Genomic DNA, 24,650 nt, shown 5'->3' on the forward strand with positions numbered 1-24,650 from the left:
CTGACAGTCGCTGGTAATCCCTCTTAACTAACGAAGTTGTGGCGGATAAACCGGTTAAACAGCTTCTTCCCTAGGCTGCTGAGTCGGTTATGACTTCCTGCGAGATTTAGGACGTTTACAAGCGGACTCGAACTGTCGGATGATGTCGGACAGCGGCAGGTTCCAGTGGACGGTGGTCGTCCTCACCTGCCAACACAAAGACAGCGTTTACTCGTTTCAGAGAGGTGAGAATCATCTGCTCATTAGACGATCTTTGACTTTACTGCTAGTCGTTGTAGTACACCGAGCGGCCGGAAGGTGTCGCTGAAGGACAATGATTCTGTGTTGAAACTATATGAGGAAGAAAACTGTCAAAACAATCCTCTCAAGTTGATCAATGAGACACATTTAGAAAGATATATCCATATTTAAACTGGGCTTCTGATTTAAAAGCATATACATAATAGTGGGAACAGGTGCCAGTATTTTTTTTCTTAATTTAACATTTAAAGATGAAACAAGTACAGACAAAAAGCAATAAACAAAGTAAATAATTAGTGTTAGAGAGCTGTATGAACATGGTACATTACAAGTATGATATGAAAAGAACAAACAAGAAAAAACAGCTAGCAAATCATATTAAAAAATCACATTAAACAAAAAAGCAAAGACTTACGAATACTAGTATAGATTTGGTTAGCCTTTAGGTTCTTTTGGACTATATGTTTAAGCGATTTAAAGTACCAGGTGAAGCCATTTATAAACCCACTGAATGATTGAATACATCATTTCCATTTACAGGTAAAAATGTGATATTTACCAAGCATGAAAATAAGATTAATGACATCTGAGATGCTTGTGTCCATGTTGGCCATAAAATAAATAACATCCTCAAAGGTAAAAATAGGAATGTTGTTCATTTTAACCACCAATAAAGTTAATCCATTCTGTAGTTTTCAGAGGAAAATCTAAAGTATTGTTTTACTGTTACAGAACTGGACTTCATGGTCCAAGGTCGGTCTCAGTCTCAGAACTTTACATAAAGACCTAAACAGGTTTTCACAAACAATACAACTGTTTGAAGACACATATAATAATAATAATATTAATAATATTATGATTATTATTATTATGATTATTAATAATAATCATAATAATAATAATAATAATAATATGATTATTAATATAATAATAATAATTATTATTATTATCATTATTATTAGAATTAGAATAATGAAAAAACAGAATTAACAATTTATTTCATCATTCGGATGAGTTACCATGGAAACTGAGTGTGTTTGTGGATCGGTACCTCATGGTTCACATGTCTCGTATCGTGTCAGAGCTGGAGTTGCGGCAGCAGTGTGGCACTCTCTCTCAGGGTGCGTTAGTTTTGACTGTGCGGGACCGCCAGGAGCCACTGGGCAGCGGAGGGGCCACGCTGAACGCTCTGTTGGTCGCTGCTGAACACCTGAGCAGCAGAGCCGGACACACCGTGAGTCCCACTGACTGCACACATCGGCACAGAAAGCACGTCTGAAAGCTGCCGGATAAATCTCTGGTTACTGATCAACCTGCACCCTCGTTTCGTTTCTGCCCAGGTGGTGACAGCTGACGTCCTGGATGAAGCTCACATCCTCATCCTCCACACAGTGAGTCTGGCTCTGTGGTCTGTTTGTCTGTTTTCAGGCAGACCTTCATGCTCTCCCTCCTGCAGGGTCGAGATTTTCCCTGGAGCTCCTGCAGCCGGGCGTTTTGCTGGCTGCCTCAGGAGAAGCCCGAGCAGAAAGTCCAGGCCCCGGTTTGCTGTCTGGACCTGCTTCTGGACTGCCTCAGCACTCAGGTCTGCTCAAACCAAGCGAGGAGTTTCACGCTCTGGAGCGGATGGGGTCTCTGAGATCCGAACATGAAGGCTAAAATCTGCTGCGTTTGTCTTTGTGGTTCAGGTCTGTCCTGGTTCTCCGCCTGGTGTTTGGGTCTGCAGCACCGACATGATCCTCACCGTACCGCCTGACTTTGGTGAGGTTAAAGTATCATCGTGAAGCCCTGATAAACAATCTTGTGTCTGTTTGTTCGGATTCTCAGCTAAAACCTGACTCTGTTTCAGTTTTGTCCTGGGAGGGTTTCTCTGGTGTTCGGGTTTTGGCGTTACCAGGCGACGTCTCGTATGCATCCGATCACGGGGTCTACCTGTCCGACTCCCAGGTGCCTGCCTCATTAGGACTTTATTCATGATGCCCCCTGCTGTGGCCTTGTTTTGGTTATGGAGTGATGTTTGTTTGCAGGGTTGTGTTCGGGACATCATCTACAGGGGAAGCAGAGAGCAGATCCTGCAAGCTGTGATGCATGATGGGAAAGTGCCTCTGGTGCGCCGCCTCTTCTTTATTTTCTTTCCCTCCAGGTGCCACACAACCACCTTTACTGCCCTGAGACCCTTCGATATTAAACCTTCCCTTTCTTCAGGAAATTACTGGCACTAAAAAAGTGTTTTAATTTCGACCAATCACAAACAAACCCAGAGGGCAGCAACATTTCAGCTCTGGTTCTACTGGATCTACATCTTTCCAGACCAGCTGAAAAACCTGGGAAGGACTTGCTGGCACAGCTGGCAGGGATTGCTTTGTGTCTTTTGGGAACTAAATCTTGGCTGTGGAGTTCCCCAAGGCTACGTGTTGGGGCCCCTGCAGTTCATCATTTACATGCTCCCACTCACTCAAATGGTTAAAAACAACTAAATATAATTATTTACGCTGATGACGCTCAAATCTTCATCAACATCTCACCAGGAGAATGTAGACCGATCCCACCACCGATCAGATGCATTGATGACGTTAAAGATCTGATGCATCCAAACTTTCTTCTGGTAAATGAAGACAAAACTGATATAATGTCGTTTGAACCAACAAAGCCAGAAATGTGGGCGTGGTTCTGGACTCAGACCTGAATTTCAGTGATTTGTTGTGACGGTTGGGAAGTCGGCTCGTTGTTGAACATCTGGAGGATCAAAACTCAGCTGGTTTAAAACTTTAATGCTGTTTGTGTTTCTGAAACGTTTGCCGTCACTTCATGGTAAAAATCAAATCTTCTTTATTTTAGTTGTTTATTTAATTTATTCTTTATTAATCTGAGTTTTATTGGTTTTTATTCACATGCTGTTATGCTTTTTATGTCGTTTCTTCTACATAAAACATTTGATACGAATAAACCTGGTTTGCTTCTCAGGTGAAAAGCAGCAAACACGTCAACATGATGTGTGAAACCAGCTGAAAATCAATAGTGTGGGTGATTTCAGATCAATAGACTGAAACTAAGACGTCTGTGTCGGTAGGTGTCGGGTCCGGTTTTCTTCAGCAGATCTGTATCAGAGAAGCTGCTGCAGACTCACGTCACTCCACCTCTGGACGGCTGCACCTACCTGGGCCTGGACTCTGGAGCTCCGCCCCTCCAGGTACCTCCACATATCAGCCCATTTCTGCCAGCAGAAGATATTACGTGTGATTATCTCAATAGGAGGGTCTTATTACGTGCTAATTTATCCTTTATAGTTGTAGATTAGAAGAAGATGAAAGGGAAAGAAGTTATAAAACAGAAATATCGAATTAAAGTAAAGTAGTAGTAATTTTAAAGTAGAAAAAAACGTCATGATTTACAAAATGTTTGAGTTAAACCATAAAAAGCATAATTTTAGCATATAAAGTGAGGAAATTTGTCTTTTATTTATGATAGGAAAGCTTTGTGGTAATAAATCTTGCCCTGTTGGACAGTCTGTTTGTTTTCTGGTTAAATGGAGCCACATCTGCAGGATGAGCAGCAGAGCTGAGTTTGTGGCTCGTGTCCATGAAAACGTTGCATTTTCCTCAGTCCAAAGGAAAATAATCAGGCTTTTCCACAGTACAACGTTTTTTATAAGAAGCAACGTTAAAACAGAGAAATAATCCACCTCACACTGATTTACTGACTTTTCCTGCTAAATTAGAAAGAATTATCAGAAAACTTCACGTCATCATGCCGGCTGGGATTAAAAGGATTCAGCTTCTACATGCAGTTTTACAAACAAACAACAACAGATGGACCAAGACAAGACAACCTTAGTGTGTAGTTGTAGCGGTCCAGGGGCAAAGAACCAGATGAAGAGTGAAACTGAATCATGTGTGCTGGCAGGGTGGGACTAACCAACCCTCTGGTCCGTCCTCAGGTCTCTCTGTTCCTGGACCTGCTGAAGTGTCTCTGCTCAGACCTGACCCAGGATCGCTTTGTGAGCGAGGAGAGAGCTGGCTGCAGTTCCCCGGCTGGACCACAGGGGGCGGCGGTGAGGAGCGGCAGGGCCGAGCTGTGGAGGATCCTGAGAGGATGTCCTCTCAGCCTGGGTCAGCGTCTTCTCCTCCCGTCTTCTGTCCTCATTCATATAAAGTCAGATGTAACTCCATGTTCAGCCCCTCCCACCATGATGGAGTTAAACGTCCATGTCGCCGCAGGCTGCTCACATGTTCGCTTCCCAGCTTTTTCATGCGAATAAATCTACGTTCTTCCTCACAGTGTACGTCTCTGGCGGTTGCTATGACTACCTGACTTTATCTGGAAAGCAACATATCGACCGTCTGACTGGCGATTGGACCAATGGGAACACTTTGTCTCACATCCAGGTTAGACGCTGTCACACTTGATCTACCACAGGTTAGGTCCCTGTTTCCTGAACCAGAACGGTCCGGAACGGTCTGAGGTTTTCAGTCCCGGTTCCTGAACCAGGACAGTCCGGAACGGTCTGAGGTTTTCAGTCCCGGTTCCTGAACCAGGACAGTCCGGAATGGTCTGAGGTTTTCAGTCCTGGTTCCTGAACCAGGACAGTCCAGAACGGTCTGAGGTTTTCAGTCCCGGTTCCTGAACCAGGACAGTCCGGAACGGTCTGAGGTTTTCAGTCCCGGTTCCTGAACCAGGACAGTCCGGAACGGTCTGAGGTTTTCAGTCCCGGTTCCTGAACCAGGACAGTCCGGAACGGTCTGAGGTTTTCAGTCCCGGTTCCTGAACCAGGACAGTCCGGAACGGTCTGAGGTTTTCAGTCCCGGTTCCTGAACCAGGACAGTCCGGAACGGTCTGAGGTTTTCAGTCCTGGTTCCTGAACCAGGACAGTCTGAGGTTTTCAGTCCCGGTTCCTGAACCAGGACAGTCTGAGATTTTCAGTCCCGTTTCCTGAACCAGGACAATCCGGAACGGTCTGAGGTTTTCAGTCCCGTTTCCTGAACCAGGACAATCCGGAACGGTCTGAGGTTTTCAGTCCCGGTTCCTGAACCAGGACAGTCCGGAACGGTCTGAGGTTTTCAGTCCCGGTTCCTGAACCAGGACAGTCCGGAACGGTCTGAGGTTTTCAGTCCCGGTTCCTGAACCAGGACAGTCCGGAACGGTCTGAGGTTTTCAGTCCCGGTTCCTGAACCAGGACAGTCCGGAACGGTCTGAGGTTTTCAGTCCCGGTTCCTGAACCAGGACAATCCGGAACGGTCTGAGGTTTTCAGTCCCGGTTCCTGAACCAGGACAATCCGGAACGGTCTGAGGTTTTCAGTCCCGGTTCCTGAACCAGGACAGTCCGGAACGGTCTGAGGTTTTCAGTCCCGGTTCCTGAACCAGGACAATCCGGAACGGTCTGAGGTTTTCAGTCCCGGTTCCTGAACCAGGACAATCCGGAACGGTCTGAGGTTTTCAGTCCCGGTTCCTGAACCAGGACAGTCCAAAACGGTCTGAGGTTTTCAGTCCCGGTTCCTGAACCAGGACAGTCCAAAACGGTCTGAGGTTTTCAGTCCCGGTTCCTGAACCAGGACAATCCGGAACGGTCTGAGGTTTTCAGTCCCGGTTCCTGAACCAGGACAGTCCAAAACGGTCTGAGGTTTTCAGTCCCGGTTCCTGAACCAGGACAGTCCGGAACGGTCGGAGGTTTTCAGTCCCGGTTCCTGAACCAGGACAGTCCAAAACGGTCTGAGGTTTTCAGTCCCGGTTCCTGAACCAGGACAGTCCAAAACGGTCTGAGGTTTTCAGTCCCGGTTCCTGAACCAGGACAATCCGGAACGGTCTGAGGTTTTCAGTCCCGGTTCCTGAACCAGGACAGTCCAAAACGGTCTGAGGTTTTCAGTCCCGGTTCCTGAACCAGGACAATCCGGAACGGTCTGAGGTTTTCAGTCCCGGTTCCTGAACCAGGACAGTCTGGCACGGTCTGAGGTTTTCAGTCCCGGTTCCTGAACCAGGACAATCCGGAACGGTCTGAGGTTTTCAGTCCCGGTTCCTGAACCAGGACAGTCCGGAACGGTCTGAGGTTTTCAGTCCCGGTTCCTGAACCAGGACAATCCGGAACGGTCTGAGGTTTTTAGTCCCGGTTCCTGAACCAGGACAGTCCAAAACGTTCTGAGGCTTTCAGTCCCGGTTCCTGACTCCAGTCCTCCAGTTTGAGGTTACAGGTTTTTTCTGCTCTCTGTCGTCCTGCAGTCGGAGAGCTCAGTCAGCAGTGGAGGTCAGGTGATCAACAGCGTTCTGGAGGGAAATGTTGCCGTGGCGACCGGAGCGGTGGTGCAGCACTGCTGCCTGCAGGTGAGGAGACGGAAAGACGTTCAGGCTGCACTGTTTTACTTTTTCATTTCTACTTATTCCATTTTTATTTCATTTATTAAAACGTTAAATTTCACGTTTATACTAGCATTACAACTTTAATTTCATGACAAATTTACAGCAGATAAAGTCTACAAGAGAGTTATTCCATAAAACATTATACCAAGACCAAGCACGGCTCATCGACCCCTATGATGAACACAAACCTGGCCAGAAATGTTCCCTTGACGCGGGTTACCGGGGCCCCCTTCTGGAGCCAGGCCAGGGTGTGGGGTACGAGAGCGAGCGTCTAGTGGCCGGGCCTTCGCCCATGGGGCCCGGTCGGGCTCAGCCCGAAAGGGTTACATGGGCCCCACCTCCCGTGGGCTCACCATCTGCGGGAGGAGCCATAGGGGTCGGGTGCAATGTGAGCTGGGCGGCAGCAAGGAGCGGGGACCCTGGCGGTCCGATCCCCGGCTGCAGAAGCTGGCTCTAGGGACGTGGAACGTCACCTCTCTGGTGGGGAAGGAGCCTGAGCTTGTGCGCGAGGTTGAGCGGTTCCGGCTAGATATAGTTGGACTCACCTCGACGCATGGGTTGGGCTCTGGAACCAGAACCCTCGAAAGGGGCTGGACTTTCTTCCACTCTGGAGTTGCTCATGGTGGGAGGAGCCGAGCAGATGTGGGCATTCTCATCAGCCCCCAGCTTGGTGCCTGCACGTTGGGGTTTACCTCGGTGGATGAAAGGGTAGTTTCCCTCCGCCTCCGGGTGGGGGGACGGGTCCTGACTGTTGTCTGTGCTTATGCGCCGAACAGCAGTTCAGAGTACCCACCCTTTCTGGAGTCCTTGGAGGGAGTGCTGGAGGGTGCTCCTTCTGGGGACTCCATTGTTCTGCTGGGGGACTTCAATGCTCACGTGGGCAATGACACTGAGACCTGGAGGGGAGTGATTGGGAGGCATGGTCCCCCTCCTCTGAACCCAAATGGTGTTTTGTTATTGGACTTCTGTGCTCGTCATGGATTGTCTATAACGAACACCATGTTCCAACATAAGAGTGTCCATATGTACACCTGGCATCAGGATTCCCTGGGCCGCAGTTCGATGATCGATTTTGTCGTCGTATCGTCGGACCTGCTGCCACATGCCTTGGACACTCGGGTGAAGAGGGGGGCGGAGCTGTCAACTGATCACCACCTGGTGGTGAGTTGGCTCATATGGTGGGGGAGGAAGCCGGTCAGATCTGGCAGGCCCAAACGTGTTGTGAGGGTCTGCTGGGAACGTCTGGCTGAGTCCCCTGTCAGAGCGAGCTTCAACTCCCACCTTCAGCAGAGCTTGGAACATGTCCCGAGTGAGGCGGGGGACATTGAGTCCGAATGGGCTGTGTTCCGTGCCTCTATTGCTGAGGTGGCCAGTCGGAGCTGTGGCTGTAAGGTCGTTGGTGCCTGTCGTGGCGGTAATCCCTGGACTCGTTGGTGGACACCAACAGTGAGGGATGCCGTCAAGCTGAAGAAGGAGTCCTATCGGGCCTTCTTGGCCTGTGGGACTCTGGAGGCAGCTGATGGGTACCGACAGGCTAAGCAGCATGCGGCTTTGGCTGTCGCCAAGGCAAAAACTCGGGTGTGGGAGGAGTTCGGCGAGGCCATAGAGAAAGACTTCCAGACGGCTTCGAGGAGATTCTGGTTCACCATCCGGCGGCTCAGGAGGGGGAAGCAGTGCTCCATCAATACTGTGTACAGTGGAGATGGGGAGCTGCTGACCTCAACTCGGGACGTTGTGGGTCGGTGGAAGGAATACTTCGAAGACCTCTTCAATCCTACCAACACGTCTTCCCATGAGGAAGCAGAGCTGGTGGACTCAGGGGTGGACTCTCCTATCTCTGGGGCTGAAGTCGCTGAGGTGGTCAAAAAGCTCCTTGGCGGCAAGGCCCCGGGGGTGGATGAGATCCGCCCGGAGTTCCTTAAGGCTCTGGATGCTGTGGGGCTGTCCTGGCTGACACGCCTCTGCAGCATCGCGTGGACATCGGGGGCAGTACCGCTGGATTGACAGACTGGGGTGGTGGTCCCCCTTTTTAAGAAGGGGGACCGGAGGGTGTGTTTTTATTTATTTTTACTTTAGTCAATTTCATCTTATTTTACAGGCAGCTGTTTTTTCCTTCTTTAATGAAAGGGGATGAATAAATATGAGCACAGCTGTATCCATATGTGTATTATAATTGTTGAACTTTGAATTTGTGATAAGAAAAAAAAATTATAGGGGAATCACACTCCTCAGCCTCCCTGGTAAGGTCTATTCAGGGGTCCTGGAGAGGAGGGTCCGCCGGATAGTCGAATCCCGGATTGAGGAGGAGCAGTGTGGTTTTAGTCCTGGTCGTGGAACAATGGACCAGCTCTATACCCTCTCTGGGGTCCTGGAGGGAGCATGGGAGTTTGCCCAACCAGTCTACATGTGTTTTGTGGACCTGGAGAAGGCATTTGACCGTGTCCCCTGGGGGCTCCTGCGCGGGGTACTCTGGGAGTATGGGGTACTGGACCCCCTTGTACGAGCTGTCCGGTCCCTGTACGACAGGTGTCAGAGCTTGGTCCGCATTGCCGGTAGTAAGTCGGATTCGTTTCCGGTTAGGATTGGACTCCACCAAGGCTGCCCTTTATCACAAATCCTGTTCATAACTTATATGGACAGAATTTCTAGGCGCAGCCGAGGGGTTGAGGGGATCTGACTTGGTGGCCTCAGGATTGGGTCCCTGCTTTTTGCAGATGACGTGGTCCTGTTGGCTTCATCTGGTCGTGATCTCCGACTCTCACTTGAGCGATTCGCGGCCGAGTGTGAAGCGGCTGGGATGAGAATCAGCACCTCCAAATCTGAGACCATGGTCCTCAGCCGGAATAGGGTGGATTGCCCTCTCCGGGTCGGGAGTGAGGTCCTGCCTCAAGTGGAGGAGTTTAAATATCTCGGGGTCTTGTTCACGAGTGAGGGAAGGATGGAGCGCGAGATCGACAGACGGATCGGTGCGGCGTCTGCAGTAATGCGGGCTCTGCGCCGGTCTGTCGTGGTGAAGAAGGAGCTGAGCCAGAAGGCGAAGCTCTCGATTTACCAGTCGATCTACGTTCCTACCCTCACCTATGGTCATGAGATGTGGGTCGTGACCGAAAGAACGAGATCTCGTATACAGGCGGCTGAAATGGGTTTCCTCCGCAGGGTGGCCGGGCTCTCCCTTAGAGATAGGGTGAGGAGCTCGGTCATCCGGGAGGAGATCAGAGTAGAGCCACTGCTCCTCCGCATCGAGAGGAACCAATTGAGGTGGCTCGGGCATCTGGTCAGGATGCCTCCTGGACCTCCCTGGTGAGGTGTTCCAGGCACGTCCCTCTGGGAGGAGACCCCTGAGAAGACCCAGGACACGCTGGAGGGATTGTATCTCTCGGCTGGCCTGGGAACGCCTCGGGATCCCCCCCGCAGAGTTGGCAAATGTGGCTGGGGAGAGGGAAGTCTGGGCTTCCCTGCTTAGGCTGCTGCCCCCGCGACCCGACCACGGATAAGCGGCTGAAGATGAAGATGAAGATTATACCTGCAAAGCCCAGCGTAATTCTTACAGTTTCTGCGACATTTTGCATCACGTTATGGTAAAAACTTTGCTAAAAACCCTGTTAAACACATTCTGATACTTTTCTTCTGCCCCATAGAAGATACCAGAAGGCAGAAGATTTTACTACAGTAATACTTTTAACATATTAGATGGTAATAAATGGTAAATATGCCCGTTTGGGCCAAATAAAAATCTTATTACTCTTTGTTCTGGTTGGGTCTTAACAGGTTAAAAGCATCACACAGGATGCAGGAAACATGAAAAATACATTAAATTAACTATATATAAACAATATAAATAAATACAGAGGTGAAATAAAGAGTATCTTTTACAAAAAAAGCAACAAATATAGAAGAATTTAACATTAACTTGATGTAAAGTTTTATTAATAAAATGCTGATTGTTAAAGTTAATTAAATGTTTTATAAGTTTGGTGTAAAGCTGATATAGTTGTCAGAAATCTCAATGTGAATATTTGGCTAAATAAAGGAAAAATAAGCTTAAAAATAAGATATAATTATTGGTGTTTCCTCCTGAGCTGCGCTAGGTGGACTGTTAGCGTCTGGGGATGAGTTTGTTTTGCTGCATCATGCAGCAGTAATGTGGTTTATTAAAGCTACAACGCTCATATTTCTGCGAAATGATTCACATAATGAAGGAAAATCATTAAAAAGGTGCAAATGTGAATTGTTTCTTCTCTGTTTGTATTGTTGAGAAGTTTAGAAACAATTCAGTTTCTTTCATTTTAAAAATGAAAATGATTTAAATGAGTTTTAGTCAAATAAAGCTGATGACTTTTGGAAACACAAGTCTCTGCTCGTGTCCTTCAGGGTCCTCTGGACGTCCCGTCAGGCTGTCTGCTGTCCGGTCTGGACTCCTCGGCAGCAGCGTCCATCAGGCAGCTGGCGCTCTGCAGAGACATCATCATCCAGGGACACCGGATTGAGCTGGGGGAGCTGAAGCTGACGGTGTACACGGTGGTGGGCTCACACGATGACCTGCAGGTAAAACATTAGCTTACAGTTGCATCTTTCTTGGAGGAAGGGACCCAGCTGCATTGCCATGGTGATGGACCACGAGATGAGTCCAAGCCATCAGATTTATTTTCCAGATCAACGTCTGTATTTGTCGTTTTGTTGCATTTCTGATGTTTTAGTTGATTTCTGCTTAATTTAGTTTGATTTAAACTAAACAATAAAAGTATTAAAATATTAAATGTGGACAGATTTTAGATTTTAGGTCATCCAATATACCGTAGAATAATACATACAGTTGTGCTCATAGGTATTCATCCGCTTTCATTAAAGAAAGGCTGAATTTACAACAGTCACTCAAATAACTGGAGACTTAAAAAACGAACAATAAATAAAAATGTTCATAAATATAACTTAGTAATATAAGACACTGTTTTTTCATTTAATTGAGTTGAAGAAAGAAAAAAAAAAACAAATTGGTCCTGGACAAATTAGAGCATTTTTCTGTTGAGCAGTGGGACAAAATACCTGTCAACAGGTGCAGAAGTCTGACTGAGAGGAACAGAAAACACCTGACTGGAGCGGAAACATTAAAGGATTGTTCTACTAAATATTACTTTATGAGTGATGTAACATGTAATAAATTATCTTATTTGTTTGCTTTAAAAAAATTACATCGAATCAGAATTAGAAAATAATGTAATGAATTTCATACAATTTTTATTTATTATTACTTTAGTCAAATTCAGCTTATTTTACAGGCAGCTGTTTTTTTCTTCTTTAATGAAATGGTATGAATAAATATGAACACAGCTGTATCCATAATTGTTTTATAATTGTTGAACTTTGAATTTGTGATAAGTAAAAATAAATAGCATGGTTATATTTTGGAGAATATTTTATCACATAAAGATCATGTGTCATAAATAATTTATTAAATTGATAAAAATAAATAAATGTAACAAGTAAAATATGATTGATAAATAAAAAACATTATTGTACATCTGTGTAGGAGTCAAATATTGTGTATAAAACAATGTGGCTCCTTTCAAAAGAAAAAAAACTACATTTAAGGGTTAGTGTCAGTAAAAAATGAGGATTTTAAATTAAAACTCAGTAATATTAAGAACCTGTCCTGAATTAGTTTGTAAGTTTGAGGTTCAAATGTCAAAATAATGATATTTAATGTGAAACATCCCAAATTAAACAAACTCCTCCTCCTCAGGTTTCCTCTGATGGCAGCAGCGCCTCCTTCCTCAACGGGAGCTGGAGCGACTTCTACAGCAGAACAGGAATACAGTAGGACAACAACGCTAACGCTCATCCATCACTGCAATCAGGCCTCGTGTGACTGTTATCTGCTGCTTACGCAAACTACAAGAACCCAGATTATCATTTATTTATTTATTTTTTAATTTGATTTAAAAGGGACAAATGGACATTTAACAACTAATACACATAAAATCTGTTCTACGGTTAGCATAGAGGCTAATTTTCATCTGATGTGCTTTGGCTGCTTTACTGCATGATGACGGGGAACTGACATGCAGAGTAAAGGGCAGCGTAGGTGTCTCCCTGCTCCAACATGTCAGGTGTGTTGGAGCAGGGAGACACTGGAATCCTGCAGGTTGGAGGATGTAATGCAAGATAAAACACAAATTCTACAGTTTTCTAGAATCCTTTTTATTTCATTTCTTTTCTTTTCGTTCTTCCGTTTTCTTTCATCTCATCAACTCTGAAGGATTCGTCTCTTTTCTTTCTGTTTTACGTCCTTCTGTCTCTTCCGTTTGACTTGGTCGATTAGTTTCTTTATTTTTCTGATGTTTTACCATCATTTCATTCGTTTCTCCTCTTATTTCTCCTCTCATTTCTCCTCCTCTGCCGTCAGGCCGGAGGAGTTGTGGGTGCGAGGAGAGCAGCGCTCCCTCCTGGAGGCTCGTCTTTTCCCCGTCCTCCACCCCAGAGGAGGTGCTGTGGGTCTGGAGGGGGGCACTGGCTGGCTGCTGGGGGGCCGCGGATGTCTGCAGAGGTGGAGGGAAGCGTGGAGACTCTCTCTGAAGGAGGTGCTGTCACTCACTCACCAGGAGGCGGAGCTCCAGTGGAGGGAGGAGCTGCTGTTGCTGGCGGGGAGGAGGAGAGTGAGCGACGCCCTGCGGAGTCGCACCAACGTCTGCCTGCTGCCTTGCTTCAGGGCTGCAGTGCTGGGGGGCCAGCAGGGGGCGCTGCTGGAGACTCTGGACGCCAGTAAGTCTGGATCCGGTTCGGGCTCCTCAGAGGATTTCAGGTTGACGGTGTTTATAAAATCTGTTTCCAGTCGCAGCTGGAAGTCCAGAGCAGGGGGCGGAGCCTGGAGCGGAGCTGGGCGTGGCCGCTCGCTGCCTCTCCTGCGTCGCCGACGTGTTGGTGTGCATGGCGGGGGGGAAGGGCGGTCTGAGAAGTGGACCGGCTGCTAACGAGGCCTGGAGCTCCGCCTACCTTCTGTTGGAGGACAGTAACCTGAGGGCAGGGGTCCACGCCCTCGCCATGCAGCGGCGGCTCTGGCTCAGCAGGTTGGCGTCGCGCTCCGTGTCTGACGTCGAGCCGCCGCGGTGGAGCTTTCATGAACCGTGTTGCTGCCCCCTACAGGCCGGACCTGCTGGTGCGAGCGGCGCGGCACTATGAGGGCGCTGGACAGGTGCTGCTCCGCCAGGCTGTGATGTCATCGCAGAGGTTCATTTCTATTGGACAGGGGGAAGCCCCGCCCATGGAGCAGTGGCAGGAGGTGCAGTGTCCGGCACGGCTGGACCTGGCAGGTAAAAAAGAGCTTCAGGTTTTGTTCGGATGGTCCCTGAATGCATCTTTAACCCCTTTAAGTCATCAGAGGAGAAAAAATTCTGTTATAAAACATCACAGATAAACAATCCTTCACACTTTTTTCTGTAATCATTCAATCAGTCTGTATTAAAATGACCCAATATGTAATTATTTCATTATTTTATCATTTTAATGCTAATTCAATAACACAACGCTGCTGTTTTCTGGATACAACAAAATGTATTTATTTTCCTTAAATATGACTTCCTGGGATTTTATGTAAAAGTAGAAGTGGGACTTTTACATGTTAATTACAATTTATTTACAAATAAATTAACGCATATAATTACACAACGCTTCTCAGTGTTAAATTTCCTGACACACCGTACTCTTCTGCTAGCAGTTATATCAGTATCAGCTGTATGGAGGGATTTTCAGACGCCTCCAGTAACTGGAATTAAAGAAGAAGTGACAAAGAAAAGGTCTGAAGACGTTTTCTGGTGTTACTGAAGATGTTTGGTAACGTGAAAGCATGTAACTGTGTCAGCAGCAGCTGCTGCGTAAACCCCTCCCCGCCTGGAAGAACCCGGAGCTCTGACCTCCTGCAGCTTCCAGAGCAGAGCAGGAGGTGATGACCTCCTCCTGCAGGACTAGACTGAAGCCACACGGTCACATGTTCATGTCTGTTAACGAAGCGTTAATGTTAATGCGGACCAAACACTGAAAAGTTAAAAGTACTGGAACATGGTGGAGACTGGAGCTGTTAAATGACATTTTAATTTTAGGTCTCTTCCAATTGGACCTGGGATATTTTATATTTTCTCTACTGGATTGAATAAAATTAAATTAAATGTATTTTCCAGACATTAATAGAGCTGGAGTTTACTATTAAATCTGTGTCTATTATATTATTTAGTCTTCCATTTAAATAAAATTTCAAGTGTCAGATTTATATTTTAATACACTTTTAGTTCTTGTCAGGACAAAAAAGTTCTTCCACAAAACCTGCTATAAAACTTTACATATCTTTTAATTTTCTTCCTTGAATCTTTCAATCAATTAGTCTCAATCAAACGACCAAATATGGAGTTATTCTAATTATTTCACTTTTTTAATTCCAGTTTAAAAAAATACTGAATAAAATTATGTATTTAATAAATTTATATTTTGGATTAGAAATTAGAAACTAATTTGCTATTTATGTATTTTAAGTTGTTCTTTTTTTGTCTTTTATATTGTTTTTTTTACACTTTAAGGTCATTGTGGGACAAGAAGCCTCTAAAAAATTATAAGAATTTATAAATTATAATAATAATTTTTATATTATAAAAATAATTTTTTTAATCCTTTATAATTATCATTTATAAAACAATTTAACTTTTTTTTAGTAAATATTGATATTTTACAGGTGTTAAATGTACTAAAAATAAAATTAGTTTAAATATTATTCCCATCTTTCTGAAGTACACATGGAAAAAAACAACTAATTTCATAAATGGATTTTTTCTCATAATTGCTGTTTCATCTGATTACATAGTCATTTAATCATTTTAATATTGAAATAATTTAAAAATTGATACTTTTTATTGAGCAAAGTTGATTGATTTAAATGTAAATCCATTAGTCTGTCATGTTTTAGTGCCGAATGACCTGAAAGGTTGTAAATTTGTCCCGTTTGTCTTGTTGGACTTGAAACATCTTCCAACATTCGTAACGAGACTCCCGACAGGCTGACGTGGTGCGTTCATGTGCAGGTTTAAACTCTGGAAAAATAAGACTTGAACTGAACATGTCTTTGTTTTTCAGGCGGCTGGAGCGACACCCCACCGATCGCCTTCGAGCACGGCGGCTCCGTAACCAACGTCGCAGTGAAGGTTGATGGGAAGCGTCCCATCGGAGCCAGGGCACGCCGCATCAGGGAGCCCCGCCTCCGGCTGGTCAGCTACGCTGGAGGGCGAGACAGTGGCGTTTCCACGGAGACCATATGCGACACCTTGGAGGACCTGAAGGACTACTGTCAGCCTCACGCTCCTGGTAGTGCAGCGGCGGTTTCTGGCTTAACTGGGAGAACTGGGAAGCTTGATGTCTCAGGTCTGCTTGTGTGTGTGTGTGTGTGTGTGTGTGTGTGTGTGTTTATGCTGCAGGAGCCCTACTGAAGGTGGTGTGTGTGTGCAGCGGTCTGGTGTCGCTGGCCTCCCAGCATCCTCTGGACGATCAGCTGATGCAGCGGTGGGGGGGAGGGGTGGAGCTTCACAGCTGGTCGGAGCTTCCCACCGGATCCGGACTGGGTGAGAGTTTTACGTGATGATTTCTACGTCACATAGCTCTACGTGTGACAGAATCAGCTGACGATGATGGGAGAGCTTCAGAGGATGATTCGTCTTCCTCCTGCAGGTACCAGCAGTATCCTGGCGGGGGCGCTGTTGGCGGCAGTCTACAGGTGCACCGGTCGAACCTACGACACAGACTCCCTGATCCACGCCGTCCTGTACCTGGAGCAGATTCTCACCACAGGTTTTCCTCCACACTGAACATCTTCCTCTTCCTCTTCCTCCGCTTCTTCATCGCCTTTCATCCTCCTCCAGGTGGGGGCTGGCAGGATCAGGTGGGAGGCCTGGTGGGCGGAGTCAAGGTGGGTCGTTCTGGAGCGTCTCTGCCCCTGCAGGTGGAAGTGGAGCGTCTCCGTCTGCCAGAGGACTTCCTGGCGTCTCTGGAGCAGCACCTCCTGCTGGTTTACACCGGGAAGACCCGGTTGGCCCGAAACCTGCTGCAGGTTGGTACCGTCACGTTCAGAGATTTCTCTACGAGAAGACGCTCCACTCCTGATCAAAAGCTGGAGATTTTACCTTTGAGACAGTAAAGCTGATGAGTGACGTTCAGAGCTGAAAACAACGATGATGACGATGGTGTCTGCAGGACGTGGTCCGCAGCTGGTACAGCCGCCTGCCGTCCATGGTCCTCAACGCTCAGCAGCTGGTCGCCAACTCGGAGGAGTGCGCCCAAGCCTGCTCAGACGGTGAGAAGAAGGGCTGCAGCTTGTAGTCCAGTCAGGTGTCCTCGCCTCATGACAGGATGGAGGAAAGGAACCAACAGGCGTTTGGGTTTCTCTCATGGCGTTTGGTGCTTTCACTTGGATCCTGCTGCATCTCACTGCAGTTACTTGTAAAGTTAAAACAAATTAAGGTTCAGGAGAAAACTTTGTAGTTTAGCAGACAGAATTACTGGTTCAAACCATAGACTGTATATAAAAGATGGGCGGAGCCTCCGTGACGTCACCCGTAGGTTTCTGAAGAGCTGAATTGAAGCTCGGTGGGCGGTTCCTACCATCACCATCTTGGCAGGGACATGCGTGTCGTCTCGCCCAGAAAATACAAATATGGGCAAAGAGGTGGAGCTGAGAGGGGGGCTGTGAGCGTCATGGCGGATGATTGACATCGAGCGAACTCCAAGCTTTCTGTAGCTAAGAGCTAACGGAGCTAATCCCGAGATAACAGGAGCTAACCAGCTAACGGAGGTAAGCAGGCTAAAGCTAAGTCATGTTGTTAACCGGCTAAAAACTGCGGTTGTTCTACGTTCTGCTCACTTGAAGCGGGAGATCGGGTACCTGTCAATCAAAAGGACACGCCCCTAAATATGCCGAACTTCGAGATTAAATTACTTTAAAACGAGCGAGTTAGAAAAAAATTCACTCCCCCCACAGTTGTCATGAAGGTAAACCTGACCTATTAAACCTAAAATGGATTTTTGAACCAGGCTGTAAACAATAATCTGTATCTCACTGAATCACACTGTGAAATGAGCTGAAATGCATCATATTGTCAAAAGTATGGGACATGGCGGAGCGAGTTTGTGATGGAGGAACTTCCCCCCCGATGACCAGAAGCAGCTGGTTGGTTCACGACCAACCAGTAGGTCCTGAACGGATGTTGGTCCTGAACCATTCAGCGATTTATAAACTATCAGCAGCATTTAGGTGTCTATTCTATTCTATTATATTATATTTTATTCTATTCTATTCTATTCTATTCTATTCTATTCTATTCTATTCTATTCTATCTACAGTCATTTGTCAGATGCTTTTACAGTAGACTGGTCCAGTGGTTCCCAACCTGGGCTCTGATGTCAGATGCTTTCATCCAAAGCGACTTACATCTGAGATCTGGGAACTGGACTTTCTAGACTTAGAGAGGACTGGATCAGCAGCGTTCTGGACTATCTGCAGCTGTCTGATGGAAACCAGTAAGGACAGCATTACAGTAGACTGGTCCAGTGGTTCCTAACCTGGGAACCCCCCAAAGAGGCTTTGACCAGTCAGAACCATTGGGATTACAAATGAAGACTGTGAGACAAGTTTTTTAATCTTTTGGACACTTTGTTCACATGAAACTGGTGTTTTGGGAGCCAGAAAAACCCAAACATTCTAAACCAGTTCCCAAAGTGAATAAAAGGAGTTTATCAAAATTCAATTCAATTCAACTTTATTTATATAGCGTCAAATCACAGCAATGCCATCTCAAGATGTTTTACAGACAGAGAAGAAAACATAATGAAAGTCAATTCATAACAGCCTATATAAGGAAACCAACAGATTGAGTTGAGTCCAACTCAATCTCCCATCCTGAGCAAGCACATGGTGACAGTGGGAAGGAAAAAACTCCCTTTTAACAGGAAGGAAACCTCCGGCAGAATCCGGCTCAAGGACAGGCAGCCATCTGCCTCTGCTGTGTGGGGGGAAGAGGACAGAATCTGCAGTACAATATTTTAATACTCTGTAAGCAGCAACATAAAAGCCCCTCATGAGGCTACAACTTCTGCATCCAGTCCATTTCCGTCCGTGTACAGTGGTTTAGGGAGGCAGGTGGGGGGACAGTAGTGGAGCATTTAATGTCTGTCCTGATAACCTGGACACCACAGAGCAGATGATTTGTCCCTATTTTTTAAAAAATAAGATTATATCTTGATTTATTTATCTGTAGCTTCATTACAGGACCGGATTCAGCCAGAAAATGGTGAAAATCTGGCAAAGAAAAGAGGCATAAACCTTTCAGCAGGGAGTCTACGGCTACAGGGGAACTAGGTTGGGAACCACTAGTCTAGTCTATAACAGATAAATCAGAATAAGAAAGACTAACTTATCTTTATTGACAGAACATCAACAGAAGTGTGGCTCTCAGAGACAATAAAAGACAAACTGGACATAAAACCTCCATTTCAGACACAGCCGGGTAGAAAGTGATAAGTGCAGCTGATAACACACTAATCAGTTCTTTTCAGAGGTTGTGATTGGTGGATTCTGTTCCAGGTTCATCCGTGCAGTCGCTCCTGTCAGCTACTGCCAGCTGCAGCCCTTCAGACGGGTTTTCAGACTAACAGAGCTGCTGTCTACAGGGTCTCTCTCCAGACTGGGTCGGTGTCTGGACCGCTCGTGGCAGCAGAAGAAGCTGATGGCTCCCGGCTGTGAACCTGCCTCAGTGAGGGCGATGATGCAGGCCCTGAGCCCCCTGGTTCTGGGTCAGAGTCTGGCTGGAGCTGGAGGGGGCGGCTTCCTCTACCTGCTGACCCGGGAACCCCGAGGACAGGAGGCGGTTCTGCAGGTCCTCAGCAACACGCCGGTAAGAGAAAACACAAACTCCTTACTTTGTCATGAAAGACGTTTTCTGGTCTAACGTTGTCCCATCAGGATGGTAATACTTTGTTCAGGCGATGTCCCATCATGCTTTTGGTTTGTTTCAGGGTCTGGGAGACTTCAGCGTTCACTCTGTGGAGCTGGACATGGACGGGATCACAGTCCTGCCGCCATCCTTCACCTGACAGAAACAGAGAAGAAGCTGGAAACTCCTGATGGAATAAACTGGTTTCACAGAGATTAATGAGGGACGTAATCATGGTGATGCTAACTGTAGAAATGATGAAAAAAGGATTTCCGTTTTCTTTTTACTTGACGCGGTTGCTTTTTTCTCATTTTTCTATTTTTGATAATAATAATAAAAGATTTTCCCTGAATTATTTTGTCCAGTTTGTGATCAGGTGTGTTAATCTGTTATGATATGATCAAGTAAAAACTTTAATGTTTGAAGTGTGTTTGTGTCCAACAGTTTTATTTGTTTGGTACTAAACCATGTGGATCCTTACTAAAGCCAGAAATAGTTTACGGACCACTTTCAAACTTATTTTTACAGCCCAGTTCCCATAAACCAGTTCATATTTTAGAGGAGGAAGATCTCAGGTCAGCAAAACTTTCATCTCTAGAATTTATTTGGTCTTTAACAAAATTTAAAACAAAATTTAAAAATATTCTTTTTGGATATTTATTATTTTATTTATTATTTAATTGTTTATTTAGTTTTTAACCATCGGATATGTCAGAAATGTGCAGTTTTCTGCAGGCAGAAGGTAAATGTGTGATCTGTTAAACAGGGTTTTGACAACGTTTTTACCACAAAGAGATGCAAATGGTCTCAGAAACTGTGATGATACAAACGGCATTAAAGCATCAGCTTGAATGTAAATCCACAAGTCTTAGATCCATTCAGGCACAATCGAAGATGAAGCTTTTATTACAAGCAGTAAACGTGGGTGTGGCTCGACAGGAAAAGGTAGAGGAAAAACGCCCAGCAGTTATTTAAACCTCTGTCCATCCCTGGGCATGCCTGAAACATCGTTGTTAAAACAGTTTCAGAGCAGTTTTTGCTGTGTGGGCTTCACTTTTTCATAATTGAATGCTGCGTAAACCAGATCATCAGTTCCTGGTTCCAGACGTCCTCTCATCCTGAATCAGCAGAAAAATCTCTCTCTGGCTGTGTTGGACGCTGGGATGGAGAGAACTTTCCCTGCAGAAGGTGTAAGGTTTGGAATTCCTCCTGCAGAGCTTCACAATAGGCGCACCTGATCAGTAAAACACTCGTCTCATGCAGAAAAGTAAGAAGAAAAGGAGATGATGGATTCAACCAGTGGAGGAACAGTGAAATTTTAGACGTCCTTTCTGTTTCAGGTGACAAGCCAAACTTTATGGGTCTCATTGCAACGAGTTGTTTCGGAAAGAATTTACAAAAACATGTCTGAATGAAATTAAAGGAAATGAAATAAAAAAACACTTTATTAATCCCCAAAGGGAAATTCAATAAAGAGAAATTCAATAATATAATATAATATAATATAATGAAAAATGTATATAAAATATATAAATGTAATATATTAATATATAATATAATATATATTTATGCATAACATATACATATATATCTATTGGACCCCCCTGGCTTAAAAGTCCAAAGAAGCTAAACACTCACACCAACGTCGTGGTCGGATAACATGTCTGTTCTGTGACAAGCTGGACATATTTTAGGGGATAAAGCCAGCTGTAAGCTGGACCAGCCTAGGATAGTCCTTCATATCATAAATCAGATTTAGATGACAAGACATTGTTCCATTGTGGACTAAATATTCAGTCACCTTTATCTTAACCCCTCTGACCCAGTGACTCATTATTTTATGATGTAACAAACTGATGCATATGTCAGCAACCCTGTACAACAAACAAATGTGTTAACAATGTAAACTGAAAACTTAATAAAAATTGAAACGATAAAGAAAGTGTAGTCAAGGCTTTTTATTTGAATGTGATACACGATTTCATCGTTAGATAGGAGTAATTCTTCTACAGAGCTGCTTTAAATATCTTAGTTACACACCCTGTTCATCACATTCAAATAAGGAACGTGTCGCTACCATGGCAACGGTAACCTGGTGGGGGTGGGGCTTATAGAACATGAGATTGCTTTGATGTGGTGGCATCACTTAGCAACACAGACGTCAATATTCAGAGGGCGGGGCTTAACAAAAACTGCCTTTAATCTTTGTGATGTCATAGTAGCTTTGTAGTGTAAAGAGAACCTTTCGTCATTCACTCGTCACTTCTGCTGAGAGCTTCTGTTTGCACTCGTGAGCATTTCTTAGCATTTACAAATACACTAAACCAGTTTTTACACACGTTTTTTTTACTATTACATTGCAGGAATACCATTCGCCATGGAAAAAATGAACCATTTAGAGACTACAGAATCCCAAGAGTCAAATTTAGCAGATTGGTTTCGACCAGTGATCAGTTCCTGTTTTTCTAGGATTACTGAGAGCCAGTGCTTGCAACTGTGGTTCGGTAACCCAGATGAAAAAACAAAAAGGGTTGGAGCAGAAATGATAACTAAATTGGTTTCAGTTACCGCATCAGTGATTACTGAGAAACTTGAAAGTCACAGGAGAGCTCTCAGGGAAATGGGGTCAGGGAGCACCTGCTGCCCCATGCCAAATATTTTTAATCGGACCAAGGCCAAGACCTCTGATGAAGAGGATGAAGAGAAGACAGCTGACCTGACATGTGGTGAATTAGCAAGATCTCCTGATAAATCTGCGATAGAGGTAAAGCAGGATCCTGCCTCCTCTCTGCAGGCAGCTGTTCCAGGTATCACAAGCTTGGAAGGAACCGCTTCTCTATTCAATGAAGACAAAACAAAAAGGGTTAAAAGAAGAGCACAAATGTTTGAGGAAATATTGTCACGCGACAAAGTGCAGGAATACTTAAATCAGCATGTATGTGTGGATGTGGACAACTTGTTTTCTGTCCACAAAGAAGACAGGGACACGATCCAAAACAAGATGGCTGACCAGAAACACGGTGAATTAGTTAAATCTGCTTATAAATCATCTACAGAGGTGAAGCAAGAACCTGCATCCTCTATGCAGACAGAAAAAGTTCAAGTTATCACAAGTGTGGAAGAGACGGCTTCTCTAATCAATGACCAAGAAAAAACGACTTCAAAAAGAGGAAGGAATGAGGGGAAGAAAATCGTTTCAGGCAACAAAGAGTTTCCTTGGAATGAACCTCCATCTATCAACAACAAAGACTCTTTATCTGCGGTGGAAAAGCTTTCAGTAGTTACCATCAACAAGTCAAAGGCATCTTCAAATGGACTGGAGTCAGATTCTATACTGGATGAAAAATATGACGAGGACCAGTATGAAAAACAAAAAATGTGCAAATTATTGCTGCAGGAACTGGTGGACAATCTTATTTATCTTGTGTTTAGAAAAGCAACCATGTCATCCTTCCAGCACAAGGCTAAATCCCTAAAGAAACGTCTCTTTGACAGACTTTGGACTGAAGCTGAAAAGCTGGACTTCGGTATCCCTCCAGAGAAGTTTAAGAAGCTTGAAAAAGACATTTACAGTGACCTTTGCAAAAGCATGTCCTTTTCACAAGTTGTTAAGGACATATTTATGGGCTCACAGAAGCCACTCGCAGATGAAATAATTGCATGGTCTTTCAGAAAGCATGTAACAAAAAAACCCTCCTTTTTCACAAAGTTATCAGATATGTTTAAAAAAGCCAAAAGTGCCTGCAAATATATTTGTGTACCTCTCCATTTGAGATCAGAAAACTGTATTCATGATGTGTCCTTGGCCCATGTTGAGTTTTGTAGGTCCGAATTTGGCTCCAATTCAACGTCCCAAAACACAAAGACCTCCTTAAAGTACGATGAAAGCAATAAATGTCAGGAAAGAGAAAGAATAGAGGCTGTAGGCGCTCTTGTAAACAGTTTAGTAAACAATTACCTCAGAAGAGGTCCCATAAAATGTGTCCAAATAGACACCAAAGCCCTCCATAGACGGCTGTTTGATAAAATTAGGGCTGAAGTCCAGTCTAAAGATTTTCAAGTTTCACCAGGAAAGTTTAAAAAGCTCGACAGGATCATCTACAACGACCTTGTTAAGCGCTTGGCCTGTCCGTGCGCTATCTTCCTTGCAGTGATGAATATCAATCAGCCCATATGTGATGTCATCATCATGGATACGTTCAGAAAGCACATAAATGAAGAAGAAAAACCAGGGTTTTGGAAATCTTTAAGGAATGTAATTAGCGAGGCCTGGGAAAATTACAACAGTATCGCTCCAGAAATAGCCCTGGCTATGGAATAAAAAACTGGGATTTCTAATTAGTTTATTTACACACACACACACACACACACACACACACACACACACACACACACACACACACACACACTGACATATAAAAACGGTCATCATTAAACTGAAGTGGATTCATATACCTGTGTGTGAGCTAACACTACATTAAACACTGACAGACACTAGACCTGGGCTCTGAGACCTTTACAATCCAAAGAGCAACTTTTCGCCGTCAGTCCAGCTAAATAAAACTCTTTTAGAGCTACAAATAATGGAAGGTTCAAAGAGCCACTTGCGGCTCTGAAGCTGCAGGTTCCAGACCAGAAACAGTCAGGATCCCCATACACACCAACAGAACTTACTTAGAACACGTTAAGCGTCAGGCATTACTTTATGGCAAAATATTGCAGTTAAGTATATGTAGAGACCAAATAAGAGTTCTTTTCATCGTCACTGACACTACTTACTAATTTCACTAATCATTGAGACAGCTAGCAATAAAATTTACATTCAGTTTACTATTGATTGTCTCTCTATATAAGAATTAAACTGATGAAATGAAAACATTTTTAGGTTTTTTCTTGAAAGGCAAGTGGGACTTCACCACTTTCAAACTCTCACGGAGCTTGTTTCAGATCTCTGCATGCAAAGGACAAGCTGGTACTTTTAAATTATCTTTTTTCTTTTCCTATTTTTTACCAGTACATAGATTTATTTTGGTATCATACCCATGCTTCACTGCAAGAAGGGACAAATGGGGACATACCAGAATAAGTTTGTAGCCTACACTACAG

General features: G+C 44.9%; 1 protein-coding gene across 1 annotated transcript; it reads left to right on the top strand.

Moving 5' to 3' along the window:
• Positions 1-90: 90 nt before the first annotated feature.
• On the top strand, positions 91-19,704 carry fcsk (fucose kinase; the record flags this gene model as incomplete). Its single annotated transcript, XM_079251980.1, has 23 exons — positions 91-224; positions 1,323-1,474; positions 1,581-1,631; positions 1,697-1,822; positions 1,926-1,998; positions 2,087-2,184; positions 2,265-2,345; positions 3,308-3,427; positions 4,175-4,346; positions 4,516-4,622; positions 6,448-6,549; positions 10,957-11,130; positions 12,326-12,399; positions 12,989-13,344; positions 13,415-13,649; positions 13,726-13,892; positions 15,700-15,927; positions 16,038-16,181; positions 16,288-16,407; positions 16,479-16,666; positions 16,810-16,909; positions 19,282-19,505; positions 19,627-19,704. Exons 1-23 carry the CDS (start codon positions 140-142, stop codon positions 19,702-19,704), a joined length of 3,255 nt encoding a protein of 1,084 aa, XP_079108106.1. The 5' UTR covers positions 91-139.
• Positions 19,705-24,650: the final 4,946 nt, after the last annotated feature.

This window comes from Telmatherina bonti (genome assembly GCF_933228915.1).
Source record: "Telmatherina bonti genome assembly, chromosome: 2".
NCBI lineage: Eukaryota > Metazoa > Chordata > Actinopteri > Atheriniformes > Telmatherinidae > Telmatherina > Telmatherina bonti.